At 35.9% G+C, this 26,983-nt stretch overlaps 1 protein-coding gene across 4 annotated transcripts in view; it reads left to right on the plus strand.

Moving 5' to 3' along the window:
- Window positions 1-26,983, plus strand: part of LOC122839533 (syntaxin-binding protein 5-like) — a 115,207-nt gene that overhangs the window by 60,771 nt on the left and 27,453 nt on the right. For 3 of the 4 annotated variants that reach the window (XM_044131190.1, XM_044131192.1, XM_044131193.1), the window contains exons 7-19: window positions 1,478-1,601; window positions 5,661-5,736; window positions 5,974-6,128; window positions 6,587-6,659; window positions 7,497-7,644; window positions 8,416-8,483; window positions 9,146-9,186; window positions 9,509-9,723; window positions 9,891-10,066; window positions 10,278-10,403; window positions 12,959-13,110; window positions 16,311-16,379; window positions 20,602-20,667. In XM_044131190.1, the coding sequence (XP_043987125.1) occupies window positions 1,478-1,601; window positions 5,661-5,736; window positions 5,974-6,128; window positions 6,587-6,659; window positions 7,497-7,644; window positions 8,416-8,483; window positions 9,146-9,186; window positions 9,509-9,723; window positions 9,891-10,066; window positions 10,278-10,403; window positions 12,959-13,110; window positions 16,311-16,379; window positions 20,602-20,667 (1,489 nt within the window). The remainder of the gene's footprint in view (window positions 1-1,477; window positions 1,602-5,660; window positions 5,737-5,973; window positions 6,129-6,586; window positions 6,660-7,496; window positions 7,645-8,415; window positions 8,484-9,145; window positions 9,187-9,508; window positions 9,724-9,890; window positions 10,067-10,277; window positions 10,404-12,958; window positions 13,111-16,310; window positions 16,380-20,601; window positions 20,668-26,983) is intronic. The other variant, XM_044131194.1, reaches the window with a different exon arrangement.

The raw sequence follows: 26,983 nt of genomic DNA on the forward strand, positions 1-26,983 counted from the left end.
AAGTAAAGTAGTTTCAAAAGAAAAGTGCCTTTTCCTTTTATTGACATTTTCCTCAGAAAAAGTGTGACTATTGATAAAAAAAAGCCTTTAGTCATCATGTCTTCTTATCATTTAGTGAAACAATTTAAGCTTTTTGCCTGCCAATACTTTTGAAGTCAACAAAGTGCAGCCCAATTAAGATGTCTGAGCAGCATCAAATGGCATTGTCTTCAACAAGTCCGTCAGCATCCAATTACCGTTTCTTCAAGGAGTTGTAATTGGAGGGACAGGAGACCTCAAATACTCTGGCCATTGAAGTTGTCCTTTTAAAGCTTACCCGGTCCTTTCAGCTGTTATAGATGAAGACCCAGAGAGTAGTGAAGGATATTAGCATTTACTTTCTTTATGATGTACAATTGTCTCAACATGTTTGCCATATTAATGTTAGTCAGAAGAGACTTTCAGGTAAAACGCAAATACTTTAATGTAAAAATGGAACAGAACTGTCATCACAATGTAACAGTATGTAATAGACATTTCAGCAAGTTGAGATTGTATTACAGATATTAAAATAATTTTAAGGGTTAAAGGTATGCTAGAGGTGATACAGGTCAGCAAAAGTGCTGTATGTATAATCTGTTGTCTCGTCTTCTAAAGAATGTAAAAACAATGATTTTCAAAGAAACTGGTGTTTGTTTACGATTTATGCTAAGCATTTAAATTGTCTTATTAAATCAAACAATTATGTATGTTGTTTGTATTTTCCTACCAAATTTTACTTGAGTATGTTTTTTTTTCATTTCTATTTTAAAGCAAGGCATCCTTAGAGCCATATTTCCCCTTGGTATTGTCACCTTGTGCATTTATCTTCCACTTATGTTGCCACTCTTATCTCAACTTTCATTAAGAGAGCTTTCTGTGGCTCATTGTAAATGTAGCATAAAATTTGTGTCTCACACCTCCTGAGTTAAAAATGAATTTTAAAAAAATGGACAAGTCAAGAGTACACAAGTGAATTATCCTTTGGGTGCACCCAGAACACTTTGTGAGAAGGGCAATTGCTTGTGCATTTATCTTCCACTTATGTTGCCACTCTTATCTCAACTTTCATTAAGAGAGCTTTCTGTGGCTCATTGTAAATGTAGCATAAAATTTGTGTCTCACACCTCCTGAGTTAAAAATGAATTTTAAAAAAATGGACAAGTCAAGAGTACACAAGTGAATTACCCTTTGGGTGCACCCAGAACAATTTGTGAGAAGGGCAATTGCACAAATGTTGTAAGCTTTTACATAAAGCATGCTGGCACCAAGTGTGACATAACAATAAATAGATAAAGCAGACTATTTGCAGACCACGCACACACATACCTATGCGTCCCCCCCCCCGCCCCACACACACACACACTTGCATATATATATATGTTTTTAGTGAAGTGTGAAAAGAAGGATTTGATTTTATGAAAGTAAAATATTATTTTGCTCTATCTGATTGGTGCAGGCTATCCATTCAGCCAGTTGGCATCATGAAGGGAAGCAGTTTATGTGCAGTCACTCGGATGGCAGCCTGACGCTATGGAACCTCAGAAACACTACCAAGCCATTCCAGGTCACCTTCCCTCACGGTGAGATATCCACTCATTCCACTTCTCAAATTTCAGAAAAACATGCAACTGGCCTCTTGCCTGTGTACCTTGCATTACAAAGGTGTTTATATCTTCTGACGTTTTTACCTTTTCACTATGAAGTGCAATGTATTTTTGAGGATTACTTGTGATAGACACAAAGCGGTGCATTATTCTGAAGTGGGAGAAAAAAATGATACATGGTTTTCTAAAATCTTTTCAAAGAAAAACCAGAAAAGTGTGAAGTCCCTATTCAGAAAACTTTCACAGTTAACAACAATACTTTTAATAAATTACATGCTGACAATTTGCTTCTCAGATCAACCACTTGGTAAATATAGCCGTATGGCTGTAGGTGATTTAATCTCTGTATTAATATAGTTCTTGTGTGAAGCCCTGAAACATTTAGAGTTCACCTGCAAATCTACAAAGATGTGGCCATCGACTTAAACTAACAGAGTGGGCAAGGAAAGCATTAATCAGAGGGGCAGCCAAGAGGCCTGTGGTATCTCTGGAGAAACTGCAGAGATTCACAGCTCAGGTGGGATAATTTGTTTACAGAGTAACTATTAGTCATATACTTAAATATCTGTTCCCTATGGAAGAGTGGCAAGAAAAATAAGCAATGTTTGGAAGGAATGCACAAAAAGTTGTGTTTGCAGTTTGGCACAAGTCATTAGAAGGACTTTTTTGGCTTGTTAAAGAAGGTGCAGAGATTGAAGTAAAATCCTATTATGAAACATGGCAGTGGCAGCAACATAATGTGAGATCGCTTTTCTCTAGCAGGCATGGGGAAGCTTGTGAGAGCTGATGGGAAAATGGATGGAACTACATAGAGCGCAATTTGGAAGAAAGTCCATTAAAGGGCACAAAACACTCGAGATTCAGGAGTAGGGTAACTTTTCAACAGTATGTGAATGGATGGGGGTTGGTGTTGATGGGGTACCAGATTGTTTTTGTTACATATTTTGAAAAAAAATGTTTTTCTTTCCTTCTGTTTTATAATTATTTACTACTTTTTGAAAAAGAAATATCATCAAAAACAGTTTAAGGTGTATATGTTTGTAAAAAACTGTATATTGCAAAAGCAACATATATATATATATATATATATATATATATATATAAAAATATATATATATATATATATATATATATATAATTTTTTTTTTTTTTTTTACTTTAAACCTACATAGCTCTTGGTAAACAAAAATCTTTCATTGCACTGACGGGACATGAAAGTTGCAGATTCAAAAATATTTAACATATTTGTGAACATTTAAAAAAACTGCTGAAAAATTGGAATACACATCAATTAATTGATTTCACTCTGTGTTGATTATAATAGTAACCAAATCCTATTTTCAGTTTTATGCTGTTTGTGATGAACATTTTTATAATGTGTCCATATTGCGTATTCCCCTTTTAGGTAATTAGTAGTGGTCTGTGGCGTGTGTGTACCTGTGTGTGAATGTGTATGCGTAGGCGTGTGCCTGCCTGCGTGCGTGTGTGTTTAAGCATGCGAGTGAAAGAATGAAATTAGCCGTAAATTCACTCTAATTCAACCAGACTAATTTTCACTTGCTCAAGGAAAGTAAGAAAACCTTCAGAAACAGATCATTGTGAAATCGTAAGCAGTGCTTCAGCTGAATGATTTCCATATTACGCTTGAAAGATTTCAAATGTATTCCCTTGCTTTAAATTTTCTTTCCTGGCTTTGTTTACTGGCAAGACATCTTGACTTTGTCAGATTTCCATTCCCTCTCCGGGAGTTGTGAAATAACAGAAAGTTGAAGCAGAAAAGAAAAATGCTTGTGAGAAGGTAGACATCAGAAGGATGTTCTTGGACCCAAGTGATTTCTTAGTTTAGTCAAAAGAGACTTGACTAAAAGGTGCACCGTCACCTTCCCTGTTTACTGCTCTTTAATTGAATTCTAATTTGTTTTCTAGAAAGTCTTGTTTTGTTTGGGAAGGTGTGAATACATAACTGAACTGAATATTTCAATTTTGGTCTCCAGTTGAACCGAGTTTACCAGGCTGTCAGGTGTGAAAACACATTTACAGTCATAAAATACAGACAATACACGAGAAAAAAAAAAAAAATCATCCACACAGCAGTCCAGTTGAGTCCGTCTGGTTCCTAGACAGACTTTCAAGTCAATTAAGTGGACTCTTGATATTTACTGAAGCAAACACATATGTACAAGGGCTAGGATGACAACTATATGGTAGGTCTGACCTGAAAGATCTCAGTAGGTAACAACAGTGTCAATGATTTGAAAACCAGTCAGGACAGGCAGATCCGGAGAATCCTGAAACCCAAGATTTTGAGTAGAACTCAACAACCTGGACTTGAAGGGTATCTGGAGTGATTGGAGAAAATCGAGTGGAATCACGCTGTGGGTGGAGTTACGGTACAGTGGAGGTGACTGTCATTGCTAGGCAATGCATAAGACAAAACCTTTGGGCGGAACTGTAGGAAAGACACTCAGACAAGTGATTGCGTCCAAGTGACTACAGCAAAAGGCCCAGTAAAAGAAAGCAAAAGTAAAACCCAGAGAGAGCAAAGCTACACAGAGACTAAAGCTCGCCGCCTGGAGCCTTCTTTTTTTTCTGAAGGTTTGCTCCGGGACTGGTTCCAGCTGAGGGCCAGCAGACTCTGGGCTCCCTGACAGGGAACTGGTAAGCAGAGGGGTGGCCAACTGGAAGTCAGCATTCAAGTCTTAATTCAAGATGTGGTGTTGATGCTGAATAAACAGGCTCTCACAGTTTACAAAGAAAAGGGCACACTTTGCCTTTAAAGAGCTCTCTGTGTATTTTACACAGGCCTGAGCTTTTATAGTTATATGCTCTGGGACTGCTGATATAAAAAAGAAGATGGTCTCATTGCTGCCTCAATTATGTTACAGTCTGGTAAGAATTTATCTTAACATATTACTGATTAGTTTTGAGTTGATTGGTGGTTTTAAGAATTTAAATTAAAACTCATTCTAATATGTCAATGTAAATTCTAATACAAGATTGGCAAGATTATTTCTCCGGTTGCTTTCTGGTTATACTTTACTTCCAGTGTTTTGATGTATTTAAAGTTATGATATCCAAGCAAATTTTCTCTAGTTGAGGCTTTCTAAATAGAATGTACTATAGCAGAAAGCCAGCAAAATTACTGAAATGTATCCCAGTTGCTATAATGAACTGTTTTTAGCATTTCCACGTCAGCATTTAGGAGGTAATTAGCTAAATAATGAGGGACACCGTAGTATGTGCAATTCACACTAAGAAATTTGTAAACAGAGCTTGTTAATTTGTAAAACATTTTAGACCCAACATGGAGTAAAGAATAATTAATGCATACTTTCTGCCAACATGTCTGACTAGATCGATTTAGGAAGAAGCTTTACACTCATTTCCAAGTGGTGCAACAATTTCACAATGTTGCAACCTTGACATTATTAGTTAAAAGCATAATAAATCTGTAAGAATGTCATTATTTTATTCAGCTTTTGTCCAGTTCGAAATTTAATCCATGTCACCATGTTCAACTTGATATTACATGCTGTAGAAATTCTCATGCTTTAAATTTTTCACAAAGGGTTGGCTTTTGTTCATCGTTCTGTTCCCATGAAATGCAACACAAGGCCTCACTGAATTCAAGCTGAGATAATTCCTCTTTGAGTAAACTGCCAAATCATTTCATCATAAGAACTGGAAGGAAAATAGTTTTCTGTATTGCAGTGACTGTTACAGTGATCTGTCAATGCACCAAATAAAAAAAAAAAAGAAATGGAAACATTTGTGTTCAATCTTTTTATGACTTTGCTGGAGAGACATGTTACTCAGTGAAATGGTGTGCACACCAATAGAGAGAAAACTCAACTAAAGTATTAAGTCAACAAAATAAATAGTAATGAAGTGCAACCCATGTGTTTAGGCTAATCTGGAATGTCTGGGAAAATGTCCATAAAAATCTGATAGCTAATTTCCTGGCAAGAGATTATTAGTTTCAGTTAATTGGAAGCAACTATTACATCTTCATAATTTTTTTCCCCACTCATTTAGGAAAGATACAGAAGGATGGGAGAAAGGAGTCATGCAAACCTATACTCAAAGTAGAGTACAAGACCTCAAGGAGCAGGTATGTTCTGTCAGTCTTGAGAATTAATTCTTGATTAAAGTAACTCCTCATTAAACATGTGTTGTGTTTAATTTGTTCTATCTTATTACTTCTGCTGTGAATTCAATATTTGAAACCTAGTTCATGTGGTGTGATCTACTTGTGCATAATTTCATACTATAGTTAAATTGTTGTTTTTGGCTTCTGCTGATACCGACCATGCAAAGTTACTTAACATAAATTCTTCTTCTCCAACAGTGAGCCTTTTGTTATCTTCTCTGGTGGTCTTTCATACGACAAAGCAGGACGGCGACCAGCTTTAACCATCATGCATGGCAAGGCCATCACGGTTCTAGAAATGGACCATCCTATTGTAGAGTTCATGGTCCTCTGCGAAACTCCATATAACAACGGTACAACTTTCTTTCATCACTGTTCAGATGTTTTAAAGCCATGATGACATCATTTGTTGGCATCCACAAGATGTTTGAAAATGTCTGAATATAATCTTTATGAAATCTCTACACATTAATTATCCAAAATCAGACATCTCAATACACTGTGAAAACAACCAATTTGGGTTATTATTGAACATGTCCAGGGTCAAATATGGATCAGTACAGGTCTGGACAGATTGATTCAGAAGTAAATGAAATTCAGTATGGTAGAGTTTTCAGGTATTTATCATCAGAGAATTTTCTGGAAGTAAATAAAGCGCATTATTATTTTCCTAATGATCCATAATTTTGATGTAAGATTCCTTTCTCTGCTCTCATAATGTTTGTAAGTACTTTAATGTTAAACGAAAAGTGATTAAGGAAGAATAATTGGATCTAAATGGTTCCATTTGTTTTGAATCTGTACCTTACAGAAGTCCAGGACCCTTATGCAGTGGTGGTACTGTTGGAGAAGGACTTGATTGTGGTGGATCTGACACAAAGCAAGTATGTGCTTCCTCTACTGCAAATACCTCCACCTCAAAACATTTTCTACAATATTCAACATAATAAAAGAAGAAACGCATTAAAAGTTTCACCTAAGTCTGAGCTTCAAAAAATAAGCTCTTTAGCCCTCTCAGACTGATCAATCAGTCCATCAATCTATCAAAATGTTTTCAAGCAAATTTCTTAATTCAAAGGAAACACTTTTGTATGAGAACTTTTCAAGTTTTAAGATAAGAATTATTGTGAATGTGGCCTCAGATGTTATAATCCAAATACTTTGCTTTCAGGATGAAAATTCTACCACCTGGGTTAATTAACCTCTAAAGGGTGATGTGAAGATAAAAGCTGCTGATGAAAAATGTTAACAGATTAACACCTAAGCCCTCAGAGTACATTTGAATAGTAGATCAACACTTCAGTATAAATTAGTTTGCTCAGTAAATTAGATTTCAGAATTACAGCAGTCAGATATAAATGTCTCCTGACGGTTGTAGTGGTAGCACATACTGATTGTATTACACATTCCCATTGATCAGCAGGAAGTTCTGTTTAAGATGACACACTGCTAATAGAAGTCTATTCTATAAGTAAATAAAGTGCTTTGTTGTGACAAACTTAATTTCTGATTCATTTATTTTAATATTGTGATTTTGTTGTAAATGTGTTACTTATTTACTGTTGACAAAATGGTTTGAGATCAGAGATCTTATTTTACTGACCTTGTAAATTGCCATACCTCATACAGATTTCTGTCCTCTGTAGTTTTCAATGCTTCATATTTTGTTTTCTCGTATTCTAATATCACATTATGACATTTAATATTCTTGTGTCTTTCAGCTTTCCTGTGTTTGAAAACCCATATCCCATGGATATCCATGAGTCTCCTGTTACCTGCACAGCTTATTTTGCAGATTGTCCACCAGACATGATTCCCATTCTCTATTCAATAGGAGCTAAAAACAAGAAGACTGGCTATAGTCACAAGGTGTGTAAGGTTTATTATCAAAATCCAAGTTTAAAAAAGATCTATGTTTTTTGTTGTAGCTGTAATATCTCTATTTTATTTTAATTAAAGACATTCAAAGTATATTTCAAATTTGGCTACGATGAGTGATTCTGAATTATTATTTAGCAGCAGAGGTGACTTCCCTCTGGGTGTGAGGGAAGAGCCCCTTAAAAACATGTTGTTTATTATTTTCTTTATTTTATTTTTGTAGATGTAAAATGTCTTTAGTCGTAAACAGAAGTCTGAGTAAAATGAGCATTTCCTTTCTGAGATTTCTGAGAGGCTGTTAACATTTCCAATTCCAGTATGTTCTATCCCAAATAGAAGCTAAAAGATAGGATGTTCAGTCTTTCTGTTATCTGCTGACATATCACTCACTGAATTAACACCAAACATTTTGGCACTGAAAAAAATGTGGTTCCTCTTTAACTTCTTTTCATGCTTTCTGTGACTTCATTTTCAAAAAATAACCAACACTCTGATACTAAAAACAGCTTAGTTTCTATTGAGTTATTTGTTTTGCATATATTCAGACTTGGGAATTCAGACATGGGAATTTAGCGCTATAACATAATTGCCTAAGGAAATGTGATGGATTATCATCAAGCTCTGCTTAATTTTAATTCACTCATTTTTAAATTGAAGAGCGCAAATGTACATAGTTTGTCAAATGATAATTGGAGTATTTATTAGAGATATTCTTAGGACCACCTAAGATGAAGATTTTATAATGATTTTATTTGTTTTAAGGAATGGCCAATTGGTGGTGGAACATGGACATTAGGCTCTCACACTTATTCAGAAATCATCATCACAGGGTAAGTTTGAAATACTGAAATAAGATTATAAAAACACTTGTATTTCTGGGATGTCTGGCAGCCCTTGCCACATATAAAATAAATCATCACTGTTCAGATGTTTTAAATTTCATACTATTCATACTACTAAGGAGTAACTTTAGACACCCGTATTATAAGTAATGTCTGAATAGTATTGATTTAACACGTGTGAACTGAGTCCATGCAAACCAAGCTCAGGAGAAAACAACACTACCCACAATGCTTTTTACAGAACTGACAGTCATGTTAACTTGTTAGGCTTGGACACAGGAGGGTGCCTGCTTCTGAGCGTCAGCCGAGTCGAGTCTTTGATGCCGATATGTGAAGAGCACAGTGTGAAAAATCTTAAAATCTCAGATCATAGTGACACTTTGCCTCCGAAGAATCTCAGAATTAAATTTTTATTTCTCACCCAACAGAATAAAAATAGCTGTGCTACAGATCTAATGAGAGCAATTTACAAAATATTAATGAATAACTAATTTAGGGAAGTTTGATTAGTTCTGAAGCGGTAGCTGCTAAAGTGTCTTTAAGGGCGACAATTTGTGGTGTTGAAATATAAAATGTGATTTTAAGATTTACATCTGTTAACAGATTTCTCAATTGCTCAGAAAAATAACAGCTGTTTTCTTTTTGTTTAGACATGCTGATGGGTCAATAAAATTTTGGGATGCATCTGCATGTAAGTCCCTTCTCTAATAATCTTCTTGAAATATTGTTTAGAGATCATCTCAGGTTCTTTGTGACACACCACAATCCAATAAACAATATGAGTTCCCCAATGTGTCACTTCCACTTTGCCACAGGCTTAAAAGAGAGGACACCAAAGCAAATTAATAGCACTCTCATGATAGGAAAAGCTGCACAGCTAATTAGGCACATTGCCTAGAGTCATATCAAAGCTATTAACAGAAACAGACATAAAATAGCATATGAAAATGGGGTCTTACCAAAGAGAAAATAAATATTCAGTGTATTCCTGTTCTTCAAATTTGTTTCAAAAGTCACACTGCAGATGTTGTACAAGCTGAAGACCTCCAAAGTGTTTGAGAAGCCAAAGCAAGGTGAGGGCCGGGCTGCTGAGCTGGGGGAGGAAGACCCTTTTGCTGTTCAGATGGTTAGCTGGTGCCCTCATAGTCGCATCTTCTGTGTGGTCGGCATCTCGGCTCACATTATTCTGTATCGCTTCAGCAAATATGATGCCAACACTCAGATAGTGGTGAGTAGAACTAAGAATCTGAATAAGCATGATCGCAAACTGATTATCTGGTGCCCTTCATAAATGTTAAGTCTAAAGCACTGAAATCACTGGCTTCGTTTTAAATGTGTCAATGTAGCTGTAGGTTTGTAAATCCATTCATCTTTCTGCACCACTGTCATCTCTAGTCCTTAGAAGTACGCTTGCAGTGTGAGCCGGAGGATATTATCACTCCATCTGAGAATGAAAACAATCCCTGCTTCTCAGAGCCAGGCTCCCACTCACCCCAACCCCACCACCAATACCCGCTTAGCCCTGACAGCAGGACACCAGACGGTGCTAGAGACAGCATCCCCTGCCTCAAGTAAGAGCTCAGCTCACACACTGCAAATACAAAATATCAGATGATTCCTGACTTGTGTAAGAAAATATTTACTAAAAACAGAATAGTTCAAAATAAAGAAATAACAAAAGTTTTAATAGCCCATATAAACACCTAACTGTTGAGTGTAATTCCGCTCCTTTCTGTGCTGGCTACCTAAGCAACCTGCCTTTCTCCTTTGTATCTGTTTTAGAGTAAAGGACAAGACGGTCCGGGTCCCTCCTGGCTATCAGTCAGACTTGGTCATCCAGCTGCTGTGGGTGGATGGTGAACCGCCACAGCAAATCACCAGTCTGGACCTCAATTCTGCATATGGGCTGTAAGTTTGTTAGCTGGTCTATCCGTCTGTCTGTGCAACTGATATTTTGTGGATTTTGTGGTTTGGGTAAATTTACTATCCACGCACAAAAAGAGTACTTGACAGACGTTTGTGTACACTTGGCAACAGCTTGAATGTTATAATAATTTTAGAAAATTGCTGGTTTGTTTGAACTGTTTGAGCAGAAAGAAACCTACAGTCTACAACATGAGTGATTTTAGAAGCAAGTGCCTAAATTAGAATGTGTTTTGGATTGTTTCTTATTCAAAAGGGGTCAATGTGATGACAAATATATTTAAAATATTTTCTCCCATACTAAATGTTCAGATGAATGCCTTTTTTAAGTTGCAGTGGACCATTTAGTTTTTATTTACATCACAAATACTTCTTATTATTGCAAGTTTCACACACCCATCCATCATCTTATTAAAATGACCCACACTCCTCTCTCCTTAGCCTCTTGGGCCAGCTCCTCTGTGGGAATCCCAAGGTGTTCCCAGAGAACAGTTCCTCCAGGATGTCCTGGGTTTTCTTGCAGAGGACTGCAAGTTAAACTACATTAACATTTAAATACTGCAATAACCTGTTCATCCTATAGTTTTATTCTTATGATGGATGACATGGTTTACTTTTCAGGGGCTGAAACAAAACAATTGCATCTTCGTTTCAAATTCTATCAAGAAGGAAAAGTTTAGCCAAGGCTAAATCCTAAACCTAGAGTAAATGCATTCTATTCCAAGCACACATGGTGTTGTGTATGCATAGTCCTGCCCATCTGTCTGGATGTTTCTGTCCTTTCTTTGGGCCAGTTTCAACACATAAAAGCAGGTTGTTATGTATTCTGGTTACATAAGGTTGTATGAGGTTCCAAAGGGTATAAAATAAACATTAACAGAAGCGGCTAGCACATCTAAGCATTCAGGAACTGTTTGTTAAGCAATAACCTGGCAATGTTAATTATGCAGCATGCTGTTCTGACAGACATTGAAGATAAGTTTAGATATGAAAAATGATATGTACTTTTGCTGTCATTGTTTAGGATAATTTAAGTGCCCTTCATTGTAAAAACTGAAGTTTATAATGTAATTTGCTTCATTTTTAAAATTATAGAAAGAAACATCTTTGTGAGCATTGCTCTAATATAGAATAAAATAATGTGGATGTGTATATACAGCAACCACACACCTCTTTCCTGTTTCTTTTTAAGAATGCTTAATTGCTTTTCTTTGAAAAGAACCTCTGCAATCAAAAACGGTAAAGTCACAGCTTGGTTTAAAAAGCCCTGTGTCATTCAAGGCCATTGCATTTTTGTTTGAATTCTCATTTGAAGCTTTCCATAATTTGAAAATGGCTGCTAGAGATTTATTTATTTTGTTGTCTTTAGCTGGCTTTTTCCAGTTATGCAAACTCTCTTTCTTAGACATACACAAAAAAGAGAATATTTTAAGCTTTCTAGATTAAACATTTTAGCTTCGTGTTAATTGAAGTAGTGAAAGATTAAATATAATTTACTTGACTTCCAAAAAACAAATTAGTTTCTTTGTTATAGACAAATGCTTTATAAATGAAAGAAGTTTTAAATAGTATTGATGATATTAGTCCTGTTTTTGTGGGACTGCTTGCTTCTTAAGTTTAAACTGTTTTCAACTGTTTGACATTCTTGTTATTCCTTTAAAAACCACCATATAACTTTATTCAGTTTATTTATACAGCACAGTCATAAAAAATGTCTTCTTAAAGCATTTTACAGGGGAAAATGTGCACTTGAATCATCAAAAGATAAGCAGTATTTTCTTTGTGGAATAAATAAGGAGAGATACAGCAAAACCCAGAAGCACTGGCCCATCAGTACTTTCTATAGAAAGCAAAGAAAAGAAATGAACAAATGTGACAGCAATAATAACTGCAGTTAATGCCTTAAAGAGGAACACACAATAACGTCTTAAAAAATTGGTTAATGAGTCCTCCAATAGCCTAAGGTTAGAGCAGGATAACTAGGAATATACCACAGGGAAACCTAAGCCAAACTAACAGATTTTTTTTTTTAAGTTTGAAGCCTACTTTTAAAAGTGTGCCTGACAAATAGACGAAAAAACGCCCACAAGGGACAAGCTGAAAGGTTCCTACTTAAAACACATGGATTTTGACTCCCATAAACTTGTGAATGGATACGAGCAAGAATTATCTTTATTTTTTACCTTTTCAAAAGTATTACATGTCAAATGACAAATCTTATCCCTGCATGTACAAGGACAAAGTACGGCTACGGTGTTTCTCTTGATCAGTCATGCCTGATGCTCCGGAGCCAGGGGGTAACAGGTGGCTGTGAATCTTCTGGGAAATCGGGCATTAATATTGAAATCACAGCAGCCCCAGCCATGTGCGATAAAGACACGCTTTTGTTGTCAGTAATTGCATCAAAATGTCAGATAATTTCCCAGTGTTTGGGAGTCCTCCATGTTCCGTCTTTTCTCAGTGAGAGAAACCTTGTCAAATAGGCTAAAGTATGAATATGTTTTTGATTTTGTGGTTCCTTTGTGTGTTTGTGCATCCAGATTGGCGTTTGGGAACTGTAATGGTCTTGCAGTGGTTGACTACTTACAAAAAACTGTTATATTGTGTATTTCGACACTGGATCTATACGGAGCCACCGATCCCTATCAGCGCCTTACTCGTTCCCCCCGTAGGAACAGGCAGTCCACCTCAGGTAGCACACACAAGCACATCTGTCTTGCTACATAAACCTGCCCATTGATGCACTTACCAAGCACCTAAACAATTAAATGTCAACAAAGCAATCCAACACTCTATCTTTCTGTCTCAATTTTCTAAGCTTCTGTGCTCTCTATTTTCCTTCTTTTGCTTTTACTTTTTTTTAACATTTATCTAAATTGTTTCTGTTAACATTTAAAATGCTTGAAGGCACTAGCATGCAAAGCTAACTACTTTTAGGTTAATATTTTGAAATGCATTAGTGCTTTATTTTATTCCCAGTAAATGTCACAGCTCATATGACTGAGCACTAGTGATGGAAGCGGAAAGATGGAACCTACTGTAACAAATCTATCCTGACTTTTTCTTTGTTTGTTACACAGTTTACATTTTATGAAGGATATTAACGTCAGGCATTTGTTGATAGCAAGTTTCTCTCCCATACTAATTAAAATTAATAAAATCAATGCCATGTAGAATAATTTTAAATAAAAAATACTATTGAAAAGTTAATTTCAAAACACTAAGTAAAACACATTTTAAAGATTATTTACACAGACTGATGTTTTCAAGCCTTTATTTCTGCTAATTACAATTTTATTTTTTATTTTTTTGGGTTCAGCTAATGAGACATTTTATAGAAGACATCAGACTAACAAAAAATAATACATGAAAGTGCCATGATGAAAAGTGTTTAATATCTTCTTCAAGCTTACCTTCTTCAAGCAATAGAAAAAAATAGCTATTTTTTTCAATAGATATTTTTATCTGAGAAAAAAAGCTTCATTCAAAAGCTCATAACAATGCAGAAAGCCAAATGCCTTCAGTGTTTTATACGCCTCAAAATGCTTCTGCTTTGAAATTTTTTACAATGGCATATTTCACAATTGATTAAAAACTTCAAAACCAGTAGAAAATTAAATTCTTTTTGACATGAACAGCCTCTATCAAACAATACTGCTCTTCTTTACCTCTTTCCTTCTCTCCTGTCACACAAAGCAAGCGAAAACACTTTGCCACATTGTTATGAGGTGCATGTTAACAAGTTATGTGTCATCTAACATTGACATTTAATATGCATGTTGTCATTTGGTCTCTGTTTGCTCTGTTTTAAGTCCTGCTTGAGCATAGATCTGTAGTCAAAAGCCACAGAGGTCTTTTTGTACTTCCTAACCCCCGCCTCCCTTTTCTCTGCATCCTACGTCGGCTGGCGATCGCCTCTGAACCCAATTATTCATGCCTTGATTCATTGCACCAATTTTCAACATTCAGAACGTATTGTGAAAATAAGTCCTGACCTTAAACTAGCCTTAGTTTCAAACTGTCCCGTAATTTAATATGTATCTAAGTAGAAACAAATAGTATGAAACAATGTGCATGTCGTTAGAAACTGTCCTGAGGAGACTAAAAAAAACCATAGAAGATATTTGAAGACTTTGGATCCAATTTTTTTTCAATAGCTTTTTTCAAAGTCTTTAAATTGACTTTGGCAAAAAATCTTTATGTATAGATTCAGAACCGAGAAAAAACATCCAGATTTTGGGTTCCTCAGGTGTTTGTAGTGGATCTAAAGTGTTTTCAGTTCTCAAGTCATTACAACGTGAATATCAACAGAATAAATAAAATATATCCAAATGTTAGTGACAGTAATGACCAGCTGTTCTTGTTAGTGACAATAATGACCAGCTGTTCTTGTAGCTCGACTGTCTTTATGAAAGTTATGTTCTGTCTTTCACAACACATTTTTAGCTGTTCCCACCACTCGTATATATCTGTAAAATAGACTGTAAGAATTAATAAAATGTAAATTGAAATTCTGATGCTTTTATATGTTGTTTTACTGAGCCAAACAGCTTTAATGCTTTTTGAGTTCTTTCAGTGTGATAACCTTGAGTGTTGCAATACTCTCACAATAAGCTGCATCAAAATGTAAAACTTGTTCAAATTGCTTTTATCTGAAATTTACAAAAAATATGTTTTTCTCCTGCTGCTAAAACAATGGAACATATTGATTACTGGATAATTAGGTTTACTGCTAAAAATAAATATTTCATGTTGTTTTATACACATAGATTGAAACCAATTATATAAACTTCTCATTCAATTTCTTTTATATATCTTTATGGAATAATACTTAGAATACAATCCAATATTTGCTGCCTAATCAGTTGCGGGCTACAAGATAGTCAGCTGATTAAGAAACAATTTGACTGAATTAAAATATTACTAAAAGAAAAGGGAAGCAAAAATATTCCGCAGTTATGTAAAAGATTTATTGCTAGTAATCACAAATGCTGGTTGGCAGTTTTGACAAAAGATGGCACAACTGTCATCGGTTATATAGTGTTATTTTTCCTAATAATTAAAAATATTAATAAAAAAAACATGTTTTATATTTTATAAAATGAACTTTCTGATATCAAAAGTAAACAATATAATTATATAAAAAATGTGAATGTCAAGAAAAGCAACAAAAAAAGGAGAAAATACTTTTTTACTGCACTGTGTATTCAACAATAACAATCCCAAGGAATACACTTTACTTGAAAACTGTGCATCTAGTTTGAAATATTGATTTTAAATTAAGTACTTTATGTTGTTACTTTATTAATTAACTGAAGTTACCTTGTCCTTACTGAGGTAAAGTTTGGCCACAAAGTGCAATGTTTTTATTTACAAAGCAATTAGTTTTCACAACAAGAGATTTATTTTATGTCTGCCTCTCAGTAATGATATCTCTCCTGCTAACACAGTGGTGTTTGAGCAAATTACCTATTAGCATCAGCATTTCTGGAGTTTGCTGTAGCCGCCGGTATATCTTGTCTGTCCTCCCCTGACACTAACTCAGATGCTGCTTGCTCTCACTTTCTTTTCCACTCTAAGCCTGTGTGTTCTTCTCCCCCCCCCCCCTTCCCTCCTTTTCCCTCCCCCTGCCTTTCTCCCTAAAAATATGTTTTCTCCCTCTTGACATCACTCCTTTATCTTCTCTCCTTCTTCCATTTCTCACCCTACTCGCAATGCTATCACTCACTCCCTCTCCTCCCTCCGTCCTATCTCATGTCTTGTCTTGAATCTCTTCCCACATCTCTTCCTCCTTTTTCTTTTATTCCCTCCTCCTCCTCCTCTCCCTCCTCTCCCTCCACCTATTGGTGACTCTGTGGCTGCTGATGTGGGCATGTGGGGCCTGCCTGACAGAGCATTGCATGCGCGGCCTGTCTAACTTTTATTCAGATTCAAAGAAAAGGATCCGTACATCCTATCAGAGTAAGTTGGGCCTTCCTACAGTAAAGGCTGGCGTGAAAGATCGCTGAATGTGTGTGAGTGGAGGGGGTTGGCTGGGTGGGTGAGTCTCTAATAGATTTTTGGTGGACAGGACAGACATAGGAACAGATTTGAACTCATTCTGGAGCAACAAGTTGAAGAAATTATTTAAAACCTATTTTTCAGCATAATAGCAAATCCTAAAGAAAATTGTGCCATGTGCAATGACTTTCAAAGGCATTCCTGGGCCTTAAACCTTTTGTGACGTTATCGGCACAAATGTCAATCCATTTTGTTGAGGGATTTATCTGATCTGACCTGACAAAATGTTGCATAATTGTGATGTCGAAAGAAAAAGAAAATTGAAAAGTGTGGTGTGCATTTGTATTCACCCCTAAGAGCTATAGCTTGGAGAACCAGATTCTTATAGCTTTTCACCTCCAGATATTGACCAGAATTTTTCCCATGGTTTGTTGCAAAATTTAAATTCTCGTGTGATGAAGATATTTCTTGTAGCTGACTTTCTTTTTATCCTCTCTTACACATTGGCCAGATATAAGTGCATAAGTTACTATATCAATTCCTCCAGAGCCCCATGTAAGTCTCTTCTGCTTCTTTGAATAATAATATCCTTGCCTAGCCCCTCAGTTTTGATGGACAAACATGTCTGTATGGGTCTTAAGTTGTGCATTTGCCTTTCCATTTTTAGAAATTTTAATCCAGCTAATCACTGATTAGGTTACTTCGGAATCTGTTGGTTGCATTTACTTTTATTTTGGGATGTCAGAGTAAAGGAGGCTCAGTGCAAATGCATACCACATTTTGGATTTTATATCTGAAAATGTTTGGAAACGTTACACTTAAGCCCAAAATTATTCTCAAAAATTATACTCCAACAGTCTTAAGTTAACCCATATAGTCCATTTGACTAGTGGTTATATTATGTGGGAATCCAGCCAGAATCTCCATCTGAAGCTGATCAAACCTAAGCAGTCATTAAGAAGAGTATAAATCATTTTTGAAATGGCATTTTTAATAAGCATTAATAAAAACAGAAATTGTTGTTTTCCAACTTTTGTTTTATTATCTTTTGAGAGATATCTGTTTTATTTAACATCAGGCTCCATGTTTTTGATTAAAGGAAAATAACTTTGGGCTTAACTGTGTGTTTACATTCCACTTGACAAAAATATGTTACTTTCTGTTGCTGGATCACATAAAATCCTAATGAAATACATTGAGGGTTTTTGTTGAAACAAGCTAAGTGGGAAACCCTTTAATGAGTAGGAATCTTTGAGGAAGCCACTGTAGAGGACTACTTCAGTTTCAGCTATGTCTAAATTATGTTCTTTGCAGGAAAGAGAGAAAAAGTCTTGAGTTTAGTAAGAGCAAATTATAAATATTCTAGGCTTCAAGTGATGTATATTTTAACTACATTAAATTTTAGAACTTGAATTGTTCCTGCACTGGATTGAAATATGTATGATTTGTTCCTCGTGGGATATGGTTTGAAATAAATTCTTGTAAAATGTTTCACTGAAACCTTTCAGTCAAACTGTCTGTTAAGTCTTTAGACATTCACTGAGACAAAATTAGAAACCAGACTGTTAGAACTTTTGACTGAGTGGGAAATAATTTAATCATTGAAAATTTGTGACGACTCAGTGAGGCTTTTAATGAGCCCACAATGAATGCATATCAAACAGCAAACATTCACAGTGAGATCAGGGTGTAGTGATGTGAGCAGATGTGGTTTGTTTTGATTTTTTTCGAAAGAGAAATGACTGCATTTTGACCTGTGCTTGCTGCATGCAATCAGATTTTGATTGGACTTGTGTTTGGTTTGTGTTTTGATTGTTTGTCTATGTCACTTTAAAGTGTGATTTGCACTACATGCTATATATTCTAAATTATATTGACATTTACATCTCAGTGTAAATTTTTTTACGCCAAAAATAGTTCCATATTTTAATCAGACTGTAGTGCAGGTCACACTGACAATCAGCCACTCTGCTCCTTACGGAGAAAATTTAGTCCCCGTTAACATGAAATTAAAGTTTTACCCAGCACTAAAAACCCTTGATTTGAATGTAATTTATTTATTGGCAATAATTATATTCAATAAGTACTTGTACAACTTTGATATTTATTGGCATCACTGAGAAAGAGGTGTAGTTGAAAAATTCAACTTTTAGATAAGGCAAGTGTATTTGTATAGCATACTTCAGCAACAAGTCAATTCAATGTGCTTTAAGCTGAGTACAATTTATTTAGAAAATGGAAAAAATGCCACATTAAGAAATAATTGGTTTTAACAAAAGCAGAGCAACATTATTGTCACCCTGCTGTTAAGACTTAATTGTTACCTTCTAGTGTCTTCTACTGTCCACTCCACTTCATGGCGTAATTCAATCACCCACCCACAGAGACCTCTCTGAGGACAGCCACATGCAGCATAATTTCAAGTATCATGTTGGATATGTGCACCAACAGGGACAATAATAGTCAGTGGCAGAGGGTAGAGACAAACACACAGCAGATAATAAAAGCAAATAATCAGATCATAGTCGGAAATAAAAAACAAAAAAGAAACAAAAACAAATCTTGTTTTTAAGAAATGCAGTCGGGAGAGAACAGCTGCTTTCACAGTGTGGAGCATTGATTTCTCAGAGGAAACAAGGATACAGACACTATATTCATATTCTGGGCCGAAATCACTTTGTTTTTTCTTGGTAATTATGTTCTTGTTCTCTTCTGTGGAAACACTGAAACCAGTGCATTATAAGCTCCCAAGAGATTGTATTGAAAGCTGTCCATCTCCGAGGGGATGGAAAAAACAATGTTTAGCTACATTTAAAATGGTCTAAAATAGGATGCATACTTGTCTTCATCCTTATGTGCACAGGGACAAACAGGTTTGTCAAGCCCTTGATACTTTGTAGAACCCATTTTCCCAGGTCAGTGTGAAGTCTTCTCCTATGAGGTTTCACAAGGTTGGAGCATACAGAGTCCAATACTGAGATGTTTTCGCTATCTCTCTAAATCATCAAAGATGATAATCTAGAGAGATAGAGTATGCTTCTGTCCACTTGATTCCATTGGTTTTCTTTGGGATTTAGACTTAAGGACTGTAATGTCAGTTGAGGAAAGTTAGAATCTCTGTGTTGATTTGGTCATATATTTTGAACAATTATCTTGTTGAAAGATTGAGTGACAGTATTGTTCTTTTTTTGCATGCCCTGGTGTTTCAGAGTTGATGAGATCATGTGTTTAAACAGAGGTTCCCAGGGTCTTTGGAAGAGATGCAAGCCCTACTAAAGTGCTTTCCCACTTATTCTAAAACATTGTTCATGTGTAACCCACTTGGAGCATTTTCAGAGTAGATTATAGAGTAGATCAGAGTTAAGCAAACTCCAGATGTTTACATGTTAAGGTGAAGATGAATTGGACTTCATTCAGATAAATTGTTGTTGTGAAGACGTGGTGACCTCAGGATGGCAGTCTGCTAATATTTTCTGACCTTGTTGTGACAAAATAACTTTGTCCTTATCTAGACTAGTGGCCAGTCACTAAAAATTGGACTCTTTGATATGTTAGGTTTATACTGCAGGATAGCGGATACTTGTGGATTACTAATAAGAATTTTTTAATGCAGTTAAGTTGAGTTTATTCTCACAGCCTGGCAGCATTTCACAGCAAGTGTAATTTTAAGGCCCTTTTGTAATTTTACAGAAATACACAATCCATAAAATTCACACCAATACAATTACACTAGCAGACTAAAATAAATGAATGTCAATAAGTCAAATGTTATTTTTAAAAGAAATTCAGTCAATCGAATTTTAATTGACTTCCAAAAAAATTATAATGATTAGTGGCTTTTATTTTAATAGGATTGTTTAGAGTATTTACATAACTGTGCTTCCACTGATTTTGTTAAATATTATTTCTTAACATGTTTTTCACAGCATTCAAATCACAGCATAGATATTTTTATAGCACTTCTATGTTACTTAATCATAAAAAGATCTGTATTTTTTTAATGCTATCCCTACATCTACAGTAGAGGTGCCAATAAATAAGCATAAATATCTCTTAAAAGTTTTGTGTGGCTGATACAAATTTGCTTTTTTATGATTCATCTGTATCAATAAAAGGGTTACAGAAAGCTTTGACTGAATGTGTGTCTACTCTTCCTCCTCTTGCGTGTCATTGGCTGCGGCAGGCCTTACTGAACTCACTGACAACCAGCAGTCCATAGACATGGAAAAAAGCAAGTCACCCACTTCAGGTATTCTACCCACACATGCCTACACACACACGCACGCGCCCCCACGCACACACACAACACAACACAGCCGCACTTGCCTCTACCTAATTCTTGCTGAAAGTTTGCATCTGTTTCATTGCTTGCACTTTGAATCTATGCTGGGTTGCTGTTGACTTTTAACTTGTATTACAGCATTCGGTCACTTCACCCATCACATGAGCATCTTCACTTGATGAGCGTGGCAGCTGTTTAAAATGGCAGCTCACATTCTGTGGGATTAGCTGGAAGTCTTTGATTAAAAAGTTGCAAAGGTGATGGAAGTGGAGTAGAATATCTGATGTGTTTTTCCCACAACCACAGCTGTTATTTTCTTTCATTTCTTTAATCCAACAGGATTATGTTTTCACAAAGGTAAGAAAGAAAATAGTACCCCAATCATCTTTTCATCCTCTTTCCATGTGCATCTTTGACTTGTCATCTAAAGTTATAAAGCGTCTGGCAGCTGTGGTTATAATCATGTTTTTGAAGTTGAGCTGGTAAGGTCTCAGTTTATATAACCTTCTTTGTTCCTTGAGCTGATTTTAGTCCTATTTATACTATATCATTTAAAAACTCTTCTGATCTTCTGTCTATTAACCGTTTGTTAGCATCTGAGAGGCAGCTGCTTGTATTTGATTATACAGGATGTATGACGAAAAAGGTTTGCCTTCTGAAAGGTGTAATTATGTTACAGTCCACATATCCCAGCAGTGTGTGTATGAATAGATGATGTTCTATTCATTATTTTGTCTCTTTCATTATAAATATAACACCATACAGAAAAGCAGGGTCAAACCACTGACGTGGCAATCTATCTTATTAGAAACATATGTATTGCTTGTCTAAGTTTCAAGTAATTGTTGTCAAACACGGACAAAAAGATGATGAGGAATATGAAGAAAATGCCTGATTTTGGGTGTCATTGAGAATAGAATTATATAAAACGGACTGATCAGCAGGGATGAGAATGAGTATTAGGAAATATAGTACAGAGTAATGTGATGCCACCCAATAAAGCAGTGTGTCATCAAAAGAATCTATTTTTGAGAGCCTGTTTCAGCAATGATGCTGCTTCTATGGAGCTGAAACTAATTTCTGTCAGGGAGAAATCCTTTATAGTATTTGCCTTGATGGCCAATTTATTCCAGTCTGATTCTTCTTTTTGATGAGACAAGGAACAATTTAAGAATCTTTTCACATCTCAGGAAATTGCACTCAGTTTCTCAGACCTTTCAACAGATTGTGGCTAATTTAAAACTTTGTCTGTTTGTGAGGTTATGTTCAGCAATTTCTAAGGAGAGTTGAGGATGTTTTGGACTGAAAATGTTATATTGTCGAAATAAAAGAGGGTTGCAGTAAAATCTAGTTTGTTCTCCCAAAGTGGACGTCTGTGTGATAGGATTGTGTCATTGTTTATCAAACATGTAAATGTGGAGAACTTAAAGGTTTCATTATGTGTAGATTGTCAATATATTTCACTTTTCAGAGAAATTAGATTTTTGGGAATTGTGCCATGATGGAAACCTTTTATTTAATTCTGGTGGAAGCCATCAGGACCACAGCTGCTGCCCTCCTGCTCAGCTGCCAACGCGTCATCTTTTCACCTGTCCAAATAGGTGATGACCCTGCTTGGCTCTGAAGCATGTTGTTTTGCTAGATTTTATCCTTACAGATCCCCACAGATTTGGGCCTTTAAATTACTTTAAAAGGGGCCACTCACCTGACACAATTTTCAGTGGCTAAACCTCAGCTTTTCTTCCCTCAGGTGTCCTCAGAAAGCCAAGGGCACAGAACAGATTCCTTGATAAAACCTTTCCAGTTATCTTTGCAAGACCTCTTTTTGGTAGAGGGTTCGGAGCTCTGTTTTGGGGGGCAAGTCTGGTATAAAGATTAGCTCATCTAATGTTGTGGCCAGTTCCAAAATGGCAGAACCTGAGGACTTATCCAGAAAAAACGAGCTGGTAACACCTCTGGCAGCTGTGGCTTGAGTGTTCAACTGGTCACCCACCAAACTGGAAGGTTGTCGGCTCAGTACGGCCCATTAAATTGTCCTTCATGCTTCCAAGTGTCTTCTGGCAAGACACTGAGCCTTGCATTACCCTAATGTGCTCATCAGCATGTACGTGTGTGTATAATAAATAACAGCGCTGCATGTGGTGAATAATAAGAATATGAAGCAGTGTATATTACAGGTTTACTGAGAAACAAACAATAGTAGCATATTGGCAGTCATTAAATAGGAAAACATTTGCCAATTGAAAGGTTGGCAGTTTGATCTCAGTCGGCCCACTCCACGTCTCAGGGAATCCAACTGGAACGAAGACACTGGAATCTCTTGATTAGGGTATAATACATAATTTAGACTATGAAATGTCTGCCCTTTCAGTTGTCTAGCAGATCAGAAGTGGTTGGGAGAAACTTCCCTGTCAGTTGACGGGTTGGCAGTCATCTCAGTCTTTCCACTCCATGTACTGAGGTGTCCTTGGACTAAGCTCCTAATCTGTTGGTTTGTGTGAAGTAGTAGGAGAAAACTCATTGTCTGTTCTTCAATTTTCTGAACAGTTATTTAAAAAGGTTTTTGCCAATTTTCAAATGTATTCTGTATTTGTTTTTTTGACATGTTTACGTGGCTCAGATCATCAAACAAATTTCTGTCGGTAAGAACTGTAAATTGATGAAATTTATCTGAAAGTCTAATTTCCACTCAGACCAGTTAAATGGTCATGCCACTCCTGGTGGCAAGAAGTGCTGTGGTGCATTTGAAATAACTTGCAAATTTGAACTTACTATGGAAAAATTTTGGCCCTTTTTTTCTTTGAGTTGTCTTTAATGACAAACAGGCTACTTAAGGTCTTTCAACAGCATGCAATTAAAGCCTTGATGCTGACTAGGCTTCTCAAAAACTTTTATTTTGTGTGATGTGAGCCTTTCCAGGGATGGACTTGACTAAAATTTACAATCTGATTCCATTCCTCTTCATGATTTTTGATAAATAGCATAACCTTTGATTAAAAACGTGTAGTTACCTTTTTTCCACCAGCAGAGTTTGCAGGAACATGTGGGGGAGGGGCACCATTGAGCAACATGATATTTAAATGATGTAAAGCTGTTGGAGTAGTTTCATGGGAACATTATGAGGCTTTGAAGGCACATGTTTTAAAAGACTGATTACCTTGATTCGGACAGTCATAAATAAGTGCTGTAAATTAGTATTAATTTGCACTGCAGCTAATTTGCTAAGATTAAGAGTCGTAGTGTTTATCGTGCATTTAAACCACCCACACCTTTTTCATTACAATATATTATGAGTTTCTTATTTTTTTCTTCTTAAAATATAACATAGGATATGTGTCACCTGTTTTCACATGTGTACTCCCCAGCCTTGCCTTCTGTTGAGACCACAGGGACAGAACAACGTGATTAGGACAAGATGTTCTTTTCTTTTGTGGTACCATGTCTTTAAGAGCTGTCTTGTTGTCTAGGTCACAGGCATTCACTGTAACAACAGGCTTGTCATTGGTTAATTAAAAGAAGGCAAGATGGATGAAAAGCACAGGATATGACACTGTGCAAACATCTCTGATTCACATTTTGTCTATAGGAGAACATACGCATAACGCAGATAAACACCATTTTATAGCTTTAGAATTAAGATGAAAGTTAATATGATCACCTCAAGAATGGTTTCCCCTGCATCTCAATACCTGTTGCAAATTAATTGGAGAATGATTAAAAAATACACCAAAACATGTTTTTCTTGCAGTAATATAAGACGGCACAGCTGTGCTCTGCTTGGCAGACTGAGAGTTCATGTCGTGTTTTCTCTGGATGAATACACATTGCCACTCTTCTTTGTGGCTATTAGATGTTACTTCTCTGCCCCTGGCAAACCAGGTTTGCTGTGTCTCCTCAAAGCTTCACACACCCTCAGACAGCTTATTAAGCAAGTCAGCAATTGTCCTTATTCATCCCAGGTGTCGGTAACTCTGAGCATAGTCTTAGATTTCTTCTTAACAAATCTTCATTTCTCTATTCTGACATTTTTCTTATCTTTCTGTTGCCATTAGATGTTGTAATTGGCCTGTCTGCTGACTGCACATTGTCTCCCTCCACACCTGGCACATTATGCCTCTTTTTACTTCCAGGGGTCAGTGGTTTTGGGGTTATGTGCTACCTTTTTTCTTGTGAATTTCAAGCAACAAGTAGTCATAGTAGGGTTTATAGCTGACCCTCGAAGTCAGTCTAATAAGATGGGACATGACTGATAGGATCTGGACCTAGAAGGATAAATTCAGCAGAGGTCCTTCAAACCTCAAACTTCCATGCAATTAATTGTGAGAAACCTACCACTTAATAATAGAACAAAACAACTATGCAGAATTATATCAACGTAAGATATATTTCTGAAACTCAAGAATCCAGTGAAAAAGATGTGGCTTTAAGTCATGGTACACTTAATCTTTCTGAAATATGCACTGTTTCAAAGTTATTATAATTTTATTACCAAGAGCAAAATTTTGAAAAAGGTAAAGAAAATAAAAAATAGTTTTGAGAAAATAAACACTTTATCTGTCAAGAATAAATTCAATTTTAGCAATAATTTCTTGAGAATAAGTAAATATTTTACTCCACCTGTATGTCCCTCATTGTATATTTGGGTAATCAGGCCTGCCTCCCTCTAACACTCCTGCCAGAAGTGTGACAGTACACATAAATCAATGTCTTTATTTCCATAGCAAAGTTTAAAAAATGCTAATTCTGGATTTTGGTTTTCTTCTTTTAAATAGAAAATATATTTTAAGATAAACATGGAGAAAAAACACCTTTGCTAATAGAAAGGTGCAAACAAACCATGTCATGTGTATGAAAGTAACATTTTTGTACTGCTAAATTCAACATTAAATTTAAAACATTTCCAAATTTTCATCCAAACAGTGACTTAGATGCTGCATGTACTCAAAAAGTTAAACTTAACAGAGCAAAACATGGTTAATCAATTCAGTTTAATTCGATTAAAAAAAAACACTTTCTTATCCCAAAGGAAAAATGTTCATATAATTCAAGTATTTTTACAGAGTCGATAAGTTTGGTGATGCTTCAGGGATGAAGGTTCTTACAATGAAGCCGAAGAAGCCTCTGACTGAAGACTGTTGCTGTCTCATGACTGTCATGACATGCTAATAGTTCAACATCCAGGCAGCAGAGAATTCATAGTAACATGTCATGGATGGTACAATCACTTGTTGGCAAGCACTGCTAATCCACCTCATTTCCTTTTGCTGCTATTTAAATTTTCTGTTTGACCATATGGTTATAAAGTCAACCATATGGTCAATAGACTTTACAGACTTTAGAGACGGGAATATAATCCCTGTTTATTGTGATGGATGGCAGAGATGGTTTGAACCTCTTCCTTCTCTCTCAGCATCCGTGAAGCCTCCTGTTCAACTTCTTTGGGATTTGGGGTCAGAGGTCAGGCTTTGTTTGAGCTGTCAAGATGTTAGTCAGCAACTCCCAGGTGGACAAAGTATACGTTGTTGCCTTGGATACATATTATAGCAGCTGTCCAAAAGTAAAAATGTAATGTCAAACTCCTTCCAGCAGCACATCATCCAAAACTAGAGGGAATAATTGTCCAAACATATAACACCTGCACCAAGAATTTAACCAGTGTTTGAAAAACAAAGCAGCACAAACAAAACACAGCTGCTATCATGAGAGCTGCCTTCATGAAAAATAAGTCAGTCCAGAGTAAACTGGCTTCTCTAAATGTGAAAATACATAATAAATAGACAATGAAACATTGTCATAACATCTTTGTATGGCATTTTTTAAATTCTATGTAGTAGTTCCTGGTTGGATCCTGGTCTAAAACTAATGCTATAGCATACCAAAAATATGCAATAAATACACTTTCTGGGTATGATCAATGACCAATGAGTTTTCCTTAGAGTACCATTACTGAGATGGTTGTACGGAAATACTGAATCTCAAAAAATTATCTGAAATGATTTTGAATGCCACAGCATTATGAACAAAGCATTAATATACAAAGAAGAAATATTATTGACATTTAGGTAAATATTACATTGTCTAGTTGTAAAATTGGATTATATGGTTTGTAATTTTTTTCTTGTCAGATCTTGCAAACATTAAGATAAGAATTTCTAAAAATAAAAAAAAAGTTTCTCTTTTGACAAAACCTATGTGTGATTTTGACTTTAAGGTCTTACATTTTACTTTCAGTAGTTTTATATTTGAAGAAATAATAATTGCCATGGTCAATGTGACGTTGATT

The sequence above is a fragment of the Gambusia affinis genome, linkage group LG11 (genome assembly GCF_019740435.1).
Source record: "Gambusia affinis linkage group LG11, SWU_Gaff_1.0, whole genome shotgun sequence".
Classification (NCBI taxonomy): domain Eukaryota; kingdom Metazoa; phylum Chordata; class Actinopteri; order Cyprinodontiformes; family Poeciliidae; genus Gambusia; species Gambusia affinis.